The 12389-nt window shown below is 40.4% G+C and overlaps 1 protein-coding gene across 1 annotated transcript in view; it reads left to right on the top strand.

Annotated features, from left to right (window-relative positions):
• DMD (dystrophin) overlaps positions 1-12389 on the top strand; it is a 1831916-nt gene that overhangs the window by 1508467 nt on the left and 311060 nt on the right. Inside the window, exons 58-59 of the mRNA XM_087813416.1 lie at positions 7944-8064; positions 8693-8961. Coding sequence (XP_087669542.1) covers positions 7944-8064; positions 8693-8961 — 390 coding nt within the window. The remainder of the gene's footprint in view (positions 1-7943; positions 8065-8692; positions 8962-12389) is intronic.

A 12389-nucleotide genomic window follows, 5' to 3' on the forward strand; every position in this document is an offset into this window, starting at 1 on the left:
TGACCTTTCCTTTATAGCCCGTACGCTCCATTGTGATAACTTCTCAAATACCAGCTCTCTCAAATGCCATGAAGGGAATCCTTTGTCTTTCTGGGTTTTTGTTCCGTTGCTGCTGCCCTCAGATTTCTTTCTACCCTCAGTCCCTCTGAATCTGCCTTAGATGCCTAGAGGCAAAACTCCTGCTCCCCTGGTTCACCACATTTCTGGATCTTGCCCTTTTCCAAGATTTTGGTTTCGAATTAATTGGACGTTGCTTGTCCCCAAATCAGCATTCAGCAAGTAAAATATTTCTGATGTGTTTGAATTCAATAAGTGTGGTAGCTCTTTAAATAAGGAAGTTGATTATGGTGACAGGATGTATTTAGCAACTTTCCAATAAGAATTAAAAACGATATGGGAGGAATGTAGCCAAGGTAGGTATATTATGGAAACTAGAATGACAGTCTAGGAGGACAGCACTGTTAAACACTGATCAAGTGGCAGATATGACTGTTAGTGTCCTTGGCCTAGGCCCGCTCGGTAACCATTTGTTGAATGAATGGCCCTGTTAGATGGCTTTAAATTTGAGGGCCTGTCTCGTGTTCTCCCTTCTCGTAGCTAATGCTGCAGCGTAGGTGAAAAGCTGCAGCCAGCCGTTCAAACTAGGGACCTTCTGAATGTTTGGACATGATCATCTTCTCTACAGAAGAAATCACTGGGATTAAAAAGGCCTCCTCTAGAGGAAAATTCGCCCAGTGACTCCAAGGTTACTCCTCAGCCTCTGGTTCTGTAGCATAAGAATAGGCCCGTAGCCCGGCCGGTGTGGCTCAGCGGTTGAGCATCGACCTAGGATCCAGGAGACTGGGTTCGATTCCCAGTCAGGGCACAGGCCCGGGTTGTGGGCTCGACCCCCAGCAGGGGGCGTGCAGGAGGCAGCCGATCAAGGACTCTCTCATCATTGATGTTTCTCTCTCTCCCTCTCCTTTCCTCTCTCGGAAATCAATAAAGATATATTTTTAAAAAATAAATAAAAAGAATAGACCCGTAATAAGATATCTCAATTTTTGCCAGTTGGTAACAACTTTTTCCCTAATAATTCATGACACCAGCCTTTCACCCCCAAGCATGTTCTGCATCTGAAGCAACCCGGCCACCATATGACCCACTCTGGTTTTCCAACTGGGCCTCTGTTAATTATTCAACAATATGAATTGAGTGTCTACTGTGTGCCAAGCTATGGCTATACTTTTTATCCTTAGTAAAGATGCCTAGGAGAGACAATCTTAAATTGCCACCATGTAGCAGTCCTTTGGCTAATTAATTTATCTGAATGTGTTGATTATAAAATATTTGAACTGGATTTCTAAGCTTAGATGTTTAGGAAATCCCCACATTTCACAAATCAGCATGTCAAGGCTCAGGGAGATTTTAGGGCCTGTTCTAGATCACGCAGCGAAGTTTTGGCCGAGCCCAGGCCTGAACTTCAGGTCTTCTGCCACTCGGGGCAGCGCTGCTTTCACCACTTCAGTTCTACCTCCCAGGATGGCTCAGTCAAGCTCTGCTAACTAACGTGGAAATAACATACAGTCATTCCATCAGATTTTAGTCCGAATAACAGAAATATAGCCTTGCCACTCCAATGGGAGTATAGGTAAAATTCAGCTCCATGGAAACTACATCATTGAAAGAGATCTGTGTTTTGAAAAGTAAAGGCTTTCACTTGCATCCATAGTAATAGGTCAAACTGTCTAGGCGAGAGCAGCGTAGCTTTTCTCTCTGTAATGTCAGTACCTGTGCCCAGAGCTCTCATCTGCTCCTCTCGTCTATGAGGTGCGTCAAGGAATTCAGTACCTCCCCCTTTATCCCCTCTACACATGGTTCTGCGCTACTTCTGTTTGTGGTACTATTAGGTATTTGTGGCAACAGCCACCCTATTTTTTTTTTTTTTTTTTTTTTTCCTGCAAGGAGGAGGGACAGAAAAAAAAATCCCAAATAATCAATGACTCGATGCTTCTCGATTACTTTCAGGTATTTAAAGCTTCTGATTAGCTTCACGGTCATTAGGATTTCCCACTTTTGTGGCTTCCAAATTATTATAATTCAGGGAACTTTTATTTTGTGCTATCACTCACTTTCAGCCTGGCTTAAGAATTTCAAGATTTGGATTCTAAGTGACTAACGAACTGAGGGCCTTAGATAAATCCTAACTTATCTGTACTTCACTCTGCATTGCTAAAACACTCATAGTATCTAAATATACTTTTATACACACATACCTACTCAGCCAAGCTATTGACTCCTTGAGGACAAAGATCAGGTCCCTACATCTTCCCTACCTTATACATCATAAATTGAAAGTATTTTAATGAATTAATCAGCCAGCAGTCAAGTCCATCAGTTGGTTAGTATTCATGATCAAAATAAATGGATTTACCTCGCCTCGGGATTTACTGCTGGTGTAATTTTGTAGTAGATGATTCATATAACTTTATTTTATGACCCTTAAGAAGTTGAAGGAAAATTATCAATTTAGTATGCCTAATTCTTTTCTCAGTTGTAAGGCAAAATGTTCTTTTCTCCTCATGGAGATGCTCTGAGTCTTTAGGAGTTGCTTCCAATTCTTCCACATCACTATTTCAGACCCTGGCTGTCTCGGAAAGGGGAAGAGGAAGGTATGGGGAAGACGATGGGTTTTAAAGAAAAGAACTTAATCTGTTCAAAAGATTCAAGAAGAAAATATCTGAACATTTGGGTATTGACATCTAAACAGTGTAAGGATATATTTTGTATGTGTATGGGAGAAAGGCTCTATATCTCATACCTATTTTACATCAGCAAATAATTGAACCAACTTCTCTGATTTAAAGCAATCATAATCTGTGAAACAAAATCAGTATTGTATATGAGTATAAATTTTTCAATGTCATTCACATATACAGGCTTTCTTTGAAAGACGAGACACTTATTATCAAAGAGTCAAGGCTCTTGATAATGAGCGTTCTTGGTTTTGTTTTAAAATGTCTCCCTTTCCTTCCTCTTAAAATGCAATGAACTGTCATAACAAGCAGTTTATGGTAAGTTGATCAGATATTGAAAAATGGACTTCCCATTATTTTGAGGCGGAATCTGTACGGGTTGTTCCTGTTGGTGGTGGTTTTTGGTTTTCTGGGCTTTTGCCGTTGTTGTTTTTCCTAAAGAAGGCTATTTCTTTTCAACTCCATGCTATGTGGCCCACTGGTGCCCGTTGCCTAGAGCAGTGTCTGGTCCATAGTAGGTGCTCAAATCTGTTACACGAATAAATGGAAGAGGGTCTTTCATGTGACTTTATTTAAAGTGACGTGTTTTTCGTTTTTCCCCACACACAATTAAGAAACACTGCCATTTCTTTATCTTCTCATTTTCGTCAACTGTTTCTCCCTTTTGAGGAGAGTTTTGATCTTTTTCTGTATTTTACCTAAATCTTCCCAAATTCTGAATATACAGTCACTAAACCTGCTCTTCCATCCATTTTCTTTTCTGAATTTCAGGCAACGATGTGAAAAGAATGGTACTTAACGTCTTTGTGTTGACAGAAGTCCCTTTGTCTTTTCCTTACACGCATCTTAACCCCCAGTGACTCATCTTTGAGAAATGAGCTGTGCAGCTGCGGTGGCGCTAAGTCCTTGCCACCCACTCGGGGGCAAACAAGTGGCCTCACAATGGACGGATGGCCCTCATCCTGGAATTATTTGCTGCTCAGTTTGAACAATGGAAATGCGTCATCAGACCGTGTCTTGGGTGGTGGTGGTTGTTTTTTCACTTGGACAGGACCTCTAAGATCCATTTCCTGATTTCACAGGCCTTGCTCCAACAATTATTTCCACTTTCTGCTGGCTGAGCCCTTTAACAGAGTCCTCTCCGCTGTGGTGACCAGCTGTCCCGGTTTGCCTGAGACTGTCCCGGTTGCCACATTGAAAGTCCCACATCACAAAACCCACCTCGGTACCTGGCGAACCAGGACGGTCGGTTCCCCTACTCCTGGCTCCCTCCTTTCAGTCTCTGTTCACATCAGTTCTGTCCTTAAAAGGGCTTTTCTTCCCTTTACCTTGTGATACTCATCCTGTCCGATCTTTCTCTTTGCACTCTCAAAACAAAAGATGTCACAAAAATAGTTTTGATTTGAGGTACCTGCTCCCACTCACTCCTCAACTAAACCTACTTCTGAGGCTCCTGCCCTCCACTGAAATTGCTTTACCGGGTCCCACGGACACTTTTCAGGCTGATTCTGCTTTACCTTTCTGTGCCATAATTGGACACTCTTGGTTACTTGTTTCCTCTCAAATTGTCACTCTCCCTTCGATAGTTCTATATTCCTCATTTCCCCCAGTCTTCCTACTTATCCATTCCTTTTTGACCTTTCTTGGGATCCAACTCCTTTGTCTGCTTATTAAGTTTTTATATTCTCCAGAATTTTCTTTGCGGCCCACTCCACTGACTGAGAAGTTTTATCTACTTATGTAATTTTAATCCTTGCCTATGTGCATAATCATAGGCACTGGAAGGATATTAGCTTAATGAGAGACTGACTGTTAAATCTCCTCTCTTCTGAATGTCACCTCTCCAAGCTGAGCCTATCACACCTCCCTGATCTGTTTTCTATATAGATTCCCCCTTAGATTAGTGTTGGGTTTTTAATATTCATCTTTATTAATTTTACCCTGAATGTGCATCTGAGGTGTTCCGAACCAGAGACAGTTTTCTTTTAATTACCTAACAGTAAATATCACCACCCTCCTCCCTGTGCCCAAGTCTTACCCTTAGGGAGACATAATGAGAGCTAATAAAAATTTTCCTTAATTAGTGGCTGGGTACTCCATAGGTGAGAGACCAGGAAAAATGATTTTTTTTTTTTTTTTTTCTCTGCTTATAAAGGAGAAAGCAGTTGTTCCATTCTCCTTGAAAACATACAGGTCTGAGTCCTAACTCCAACTTCTCCAGGATCCAGCTAGCCCCATGTATCTCAGGTCTTACAACCTGGAAATGTCTCCAAAGTCTGGACTTTACATTTTTTTATTTTATTTAATTTTTAAATATCTCTATTGATTTTGAGAGAGAGAGGGAAAAAGGGAGAGAGAGAGAAGCATCGATATGAGAGCGGAACATCGATCAGTTGCCTCCTGCATACCCCCTGCCAGGGATCCAGCCTGCAACCTGGGCGTGTGCCCTGACTGGGAATCGAACTGGCAACCTTTAAGTGCATGGGACAGCACCCAATCAACTGAGACACACCAACCAGGACAGGTCTTTATTGTTTTTTTTAAATATAAGTTCCTAGAGGGGTAGCCACTCCAGTGTTTCTGACAACTTGGAGCTCAACCCAGGAACCTACTCTGGGCTATGATCATTTGGCCCTCTTTCAATCAGAGAAATTAACTAGACAAATGACTATAGATCTAATTCCCACGGTCTGGGAAGGGTCTCAGGAGCCTAGAACTTTTTATAGGTGTACTGAGAAATCCAGGAGAGCTCATTTTCTCACATTGCATTCAATCACACTCAGCATTCATTCCTCCACTCAACCTAGAAACTGGGAGCTATCCTTTACCCTTCCTCTCTCTTACCTCCAGTGTCTATGTAGGCCCCAAATGCTCACTCACACCTCTACTCTCTAAATATTTCCCTGCTCTAATCTCTGTCTTTTTTCTTTTTTTCTGGTACCATTGCCCTAGGTCAGATCTTCATCATATTTCACTGAATTCTTGCAGTTGCCTCCTAACGAGTCTCTCTGATTTTATATCTGCCCTTATCACATGCATACTCTGTACTAATGGCAGGGAAACCTATCCAAAACACACACCTTGCCTTGCCACCCCCCTGCTGAAATCCTTTCAAAGGTTCCTGATTACCTACAACGCAGCACCTAGGCTTCGTAGCAGGGCATATGTGGTCATAGGTTGAGCTTCCAATTCTGCCTTAAAAGTCTAAAATAGCGTGAGATGACAGTGTCCCACTTCATCTCTGGACATGTCCACTCCTTATACTTGATGTTCTAGAAACACTGGCCTACTTGAGATAACTGTATATGCCACTGCACTTTTGTCTTCTTTCTTTCCTTTCCCCCTGACCTGCTCTCCCCTGGCCAGCTCATGTTCATGCTTTGGAACTCTTGGTGAATACTGTTTTCTCTAGGAAGCCTTTCCCAGTTTCCTTTCCCATGTAGTGCAGACCTGTAGCACTTTCCACATTGTACTGAGATCACTTACGGGCTTGGCTCTTCTGTTATATACTATAAGTTCTTAAATAGGAGGGGCTATTTTGCATTCAACTTTGTATTTCTAGTCTCTAGTACAACCACTGCCACGCAGTAGTTCAATAAAGGGAGCCATTACTAATCTTATAATTAGTAATGTGAGTATCAGTTGCCTCTTGTCAAGGCCAAATAGAGAGACTAGGCAAAATAATAATTATCTTGAAGTTGGGAAAATTATATATATGAGAAATTACAGGAATACAAGAACTGTACAGAGAGAGAGAGAGAGATTTCAAATGAAATATTAGAAGGAAAATCAGACTTACCTGAAAGCAGAGTAAATAACCCACCTACTCTGTATGATGTCAAGGGCCCAAGAATATCCCACTACAGAAATTCCATCTCCATCCACAGGCTGAATCCTAATACTCCACTTAGAGAATTTCATTATTTTGGCTCAAATATCTTGCCTCTCTCTACTGAGTTGTAAATAACTATGGAAGATGAATCATTTTGCAAAGTATCAGACTCAGAATTCCTTTGAATGGCAAACACCATTAGGACTTTATTGGTAAATGTCATACAATACCGTTCTAGAGAACTCCTGTAACATAACGTATCTGAGGTTTAAAGGAGCTGATAATTGTCCTAGTAACAGAAAAGGGCTTAAATTCAGTAGGCAACACTACTAAAATAGGATCGAATTTTTGAAAGATATGAATAATTAAGCCCTAGATCAGGACAATTATTATTACTGCAGTTTTTACATTGATCTATTAGCATTTATGTGGTACTTCATACTTTCACTAACATCTTCACTTCTAATATTGCAGAATCTGGCTCGGTAACTACCTTGGGTGGTTTCAGAGTCTCTTAGTCTATTCTAGCTTCATGCGGTGTCTCACAAGCCTTAGCACTCCATTATACATGAATTTTATTGTTTTTGCTCTTTTTCTAATGTGTTAGTTTTCTCCCTTCTTTTGGTCCAGAAACTTCTGGAAGGCAGACACTGTGCATTTTGCTTTCCTTTTTACCCCATGTAACAAGGAAGATTTGCATATTAGAGATTAAAGTTGATCACTAGCCTAGATGACCTCAAGGAACCTATTCTAAGTATACCCGTTTGTAGATTATACCCACAGCACCTACCACCATTATATCTCAGAACATGTCCACCATTCTCAAAGAAGTCACAGTGAATAATGCAGTGGGTATGTGTTTAAGCGTTGAGTTGTTTCCTTAGTTTACTGTTAATATATTGGTTTACGCATTGTCAAACATTTTAGTAAAATCAATGGTGATTATGAATTGGGCTGGTTGTATACTTTAGTATAGCCTAAGTTCTTCCAAATGGCTCTTCAGGCTTTCCATTTATGTTCTAGATGTCCATTCTTTTGGATATGTATAAGTTTTCATTAGCCCTGTTAGGGCTTTGCCAAATAAATCTTGTGACTTTAGCTCTAGACTTTAAGTCAGGTTACATACACAGAGCATTCTTATCTTAATGAAAGGGCATTACTATACCTTGAAAGCGTGCCCATTGCCTCCAGAATAGTTTGTTTCCTGATTAACAGAAAGATCTGTATAGCCTTTATCATTTTATAACTATGGGTTTATAAATAAAGGACATAGAAATTGACCTGGGAATTTCATAACCAGGTTCTGAACACCCAGGATTAATTTTGAGGAGAATGTCCCAAGCCAAATAAGCATTTCTTTTCATTTCATTTCACAGGCCTTCAAGAGGGAATTGAAAACGAAAGAACCTGTAATCATGAGCACTCTTGAGACTGTACGAATATTTCTGACAGAGCAGCCTTTGGAAGGACTAGAGAAACTCTACCAGGAGCCCAGAGGTAATTGAATGTGGAACTGTAATAACATATTGATAGAAGGATCAGTGGTGACAGAGCAGCCCATCCATTCTGGCTGCCAGGGCCTGGATAGCTCTCACACTTTCTAGGTTAAGTAGAATTGATTCAAATTACGCATAAATGTTGCAAAAGAAGAAGGGATTTTAGACCACCACACATAAATCTGTTTGCGCATTCATAAATAATCATTAAAGGAGATCAACGATCAGCTATTGGAACATTTAGAAAATAATAAACAGAAGAGATTATCTGTAGGGAGGAATTCTGTTGTTACAAAGACCCAAGTTAATTTTCAGTGCAAGAGCCTGGCTGAAGTAAATTCGAGCCTGTGGTGTGCATCCTAGCATTTTCAGTAGCTCCTCAATAGCTTAAATGAATCTTGGATCATCTGATGGCTAGAAGGCAGAACAAATTCACTCAGGAAGACAGACTTGAGATGCGTTGGATTGTATCAGAATTTATGCCAAAGCTCAAGAGCCACTCATCTGTAGGTTGGCCTCTTGTTAAGCGGTACCCCCTTTCTTGTAGTATGACCTTTACAATGATACGTGTGGGGTTTTTTTAAACAAAAATGTATGTGGCCTCAAACCTTGTCGTATTACCAATTTAGAGCTGCCTCCTGAAGAAAATGCGCAGAATGTCACACGGCTCCTCCGAAAGCAGGCCGAAGAGGTGAACACTGAGTGGGAAAAATTGAACCTGCACTCTGCTGACTGGCAGAGAAAACTCGACGAGGCCCTCGAAAGACTCCAGGAACTTCAGGAGGCCACGGATGAGCTGGATCTCAAACTGCGTCAAGCGGAGGTGATCAAGGGATCCTGGCAGCCCGTGGGTGATCTCCTCATCGACTCTCTTCAAGATCACCTCGAAAAAGTCAAGGTACCATCTACTATTTTGCTTCGGGGCCCTTTGAGAGACTCAAAAGAGGTTCTAATCTGAACTCTAGTGCAGGATTTTCTTCTCATAAAGTTAAAAATAGGGCCCGTAGGCATTAGAAATCAGTCCATCTTTCACAGGTTCTGTCTTCTCCCATGTGGCATTTTCTTCAAGAGAAGACAGTGATCAAATTGGCTGTCTGTCTTCAGTAATACAAAATGAAATATTAAAAAGTTACAGGGCAAAAAATCATTTTAAATTTGTTAGTAGGAAATTAAGTGTTTGAAGTAAAGTGGTCTAATGTACGTGTGTGTGTTCTTTGTAGTATTTAGTACCAGAGTAGGAAAATGTACAAAACTTAATCAAGAGCCAGGCATGTAGGTTTTGTCTCGTTTGCTAACTGAATTATGTGACTTGGGTGAGTTTATGGCACCGTTATGGACATTAGCATTGCCCTTCCCTTAGAAGGCAATATATATAATATAATTTTGAGTTGTATTAGTCTACTGTAGATATTAGAAATTATCATGATGAATTTGGAACACTTTTTAAAATTAATTTTTTTGGGATAACATTGGTTATTAACATTACATTTTAGGTGTCAACTTTATAATGTGACATCTTTATACTCTGTCACATGCTCACCACCCCAAGTCACCATGTATTTGATGTCTTTACCCTCTTCATCCATCCCCCACCCCCTTCCCCCTCTGGTCACCACCCTACTGTTGTCTGGAATACTGTCCATGAGACCAAAGTTATATTCTCTTGTGCCACAAAGTTGATAAATATATCTAAAAAGAAAGATGAGATGTATTTAGGAGTATCACTGTAAAAACTAGCAACTTGAAGCATACTTTGTTTACTCACCTAGTGTCAAAACCACTTAGTGCCCCCAATTTGAAATGCTCGGATGCTGACAGATCTGAACTTCTGGCCTGGATCTCTTTTCTGATCTCCTAACCCATGTGCCGTTAGAATAAAAATACAAGCACTCTAAGACCAGGTTCACTCATTCTACTGTTTGTCCACTCCCCTACCGCGCTCCCCTTTAATCTGCCCTTTCTCCTGTGTTTCATATTTCGGTTACCGGATCATAATGCAACAAATTGCTCAGGCTTGAAAAGTGAAGTCCATCCTTTAATCTGGCTACATTTTCACTGGCTGCTCAATTGTTCATTTTCCCTCAGAATATCTCTTTTATATTTTCTCTCCTCCACGTCCTGTTCTAACCTCCAGCATCTGTTACTCAGATCATTGTATTCTACATCTGAAAAATCCCATTAACCGGTCAAAGTACCTGGCACATCAGGCACACTACATTTGAAATAAGTGGTGAATAAATGATATTTTTATATCAGCCATCCTTTCACAACTCTAATCCAAACTCCTTGCAGGAGACTGCCTGCCTGAGAATGAAGTTCAGTGACTGAAGAGGGCAGGTGGCCCTTTTCTCCCAGACCCTGACTCTTGCTCCCACCCTCCAGGTTATTGAGTTCACTCTGACTATATCACCCCTTTATCTAAATAGACCATCTTTTCATTTTTGGAACTCTCTACCTTTGCAAATGCTCTTCTCTCTGCCTGGGTCACCCCATCTTGTCTGCCTGATGAACTTCCACTCAGTCCTCAAGACCCAACTGAAATGGCACCTGTCTTTGTAGTTTTCCCTGCGGGGGGTCGAGCCCAAAAACTGGGCATGTGCCCTGACCGGGAATCAAACCGTGACCTCCTGGTTCATGGGTCGATGCTCAACCACTTAGCCACACTGGCCAGGCTTACAATAAAATATTTTTATTTGACTTTTTAAGAATTATAATTAAGACTAACGTAATGATGTGTGTAGTAGACTAGGAACTATGATGAAGCCACGATGCTGTCCTGACTTATTTATGTTCAACATTTACATCTCAAAATTTAAGAAGAAACCTAGCAAATGCATCTTTTCAGGCCTACCATCCCGAGTCCCCATAGCTTGGTTTATTTGAGAAATTATCAAAGAATTCTGTCTCAGACTTTGACACTGAGAAAACCAAGTATGTTTCCTCCTGATAGACAGTGTGAAATGTGATGTAACATATTAGAATGTCACCTTCACTTTGGCAAGCAGGAAGCTTTCAGCCATGTACACATAACTCTCTCTTCCCTTACTGCTTTTGTCATCTTAACTCTCACTCTAATATTTTATCATTATTTTATTAATTTTGTTATATGTGTCATTTATATGAGTCAACCTTAAATCCTTTCTTATATATGAGTTTTATAAGAAAGTTTCTAATTCTTTTTTAAAAATATATATATTTTTATTGATTCCAGAGAGAGGAAGAGAGAGGGAGAGAGAGAGATGGAAATATCAATGATGAGAGAGTCATTGATCGGCTGCCTCCTGCACACCCCCTGCTGGGGATCGAGCCCACAACCCAGGCATGTGCCCTGACCGGGAATTGAACTACGATCTCCTGGATCTTAGGCCGACGCTCAACCTCTGAGCCACGCTGACTGGGCTATAGTTCTTTCTTATAGAGATAGAGGATGCATGGTTAGACAGAACCATCACAAACAGGGCAGCCCTAAGAATTATTCAAAATACCTAAGCTCTCCCAACTCCAAATAAAGAAATTCCATCTCCATAATGAATGGGTTGTACTGCCCTTAGCAGGAAGAAGAAAGTTTACTAATATTTTGTTCATTGTTATTAACCGGAAATGAATTGTTCTCTGGAGGCTTCTGTTGTTGTTTGTATACTAATGCCGTATGTATTATATAAGCCTTTGATCGAGAAGAAAATAAAAACAAAAAAGATGCACTCCTTTATAAATCTGGATTAAATATGGAACTCATGCCTGTCATATGGAGTAACCAGCGTTTTATCTAGTTTTCAAAGCATGCAACTGTGATGTTTAAAAGCATATGATTTGGCTTTTGATATGTGGGAATGAGAAAGCATATTATAGTAAAGTCTCACTTATATACTTTAAAAGAATAGTATATATTTTTTTAAAAAATAGAATGGTCATTGTTGGCTTTAATAGGGCTTAGAAGCTAAAGTAGGAGTTAGTCATCTTAAAAGTCCTGACCAAATTATTTGTTTAGTGTAAAATTAATTGTAAGTTAGTGTTGCCAGGAGAGCTTCTTCCTTAGTTCCCATGTATTCTCTCTCATTACCTTCTTTGTTTATAAAGCTAAAAGCAAATTACTGAGGAAAGTGATGCCATTTTCCTTACCCAAGGCATCTGATTTTAGATAGTGCTGTGTGTGTTTTAAAGGCCCCTGCCTCAACTTAGACAAATAGAACCTTCGTTTACCATGCTATTCCCATCCTGCCTTTGAAACTTCTGTAAAGACAGTGCGGAGTAATTGTTTCAGACATCTGCTTAGCATACTTTGAAGTGCATATAAGTTCTTTTTCAGTTTCATTTGAACCCCAGCTG

The sequence above is a fragment of the Miniopterus natalensis genome, chromosome X (assembly GCF_054644295.1).
Source record: "Miniopterus natalensis isolate mMinNat1 chromosome X, mMinNat1.hap1, whole genome shotgun sequence".
Classification (NCBI taxonomy): domain Eukaryota; kingdom Metazoa; phylum Chordata; class Mammalia; order Chiroptera; family Miniopteridae; genus Miniopterus; species Miniopterus natalensis.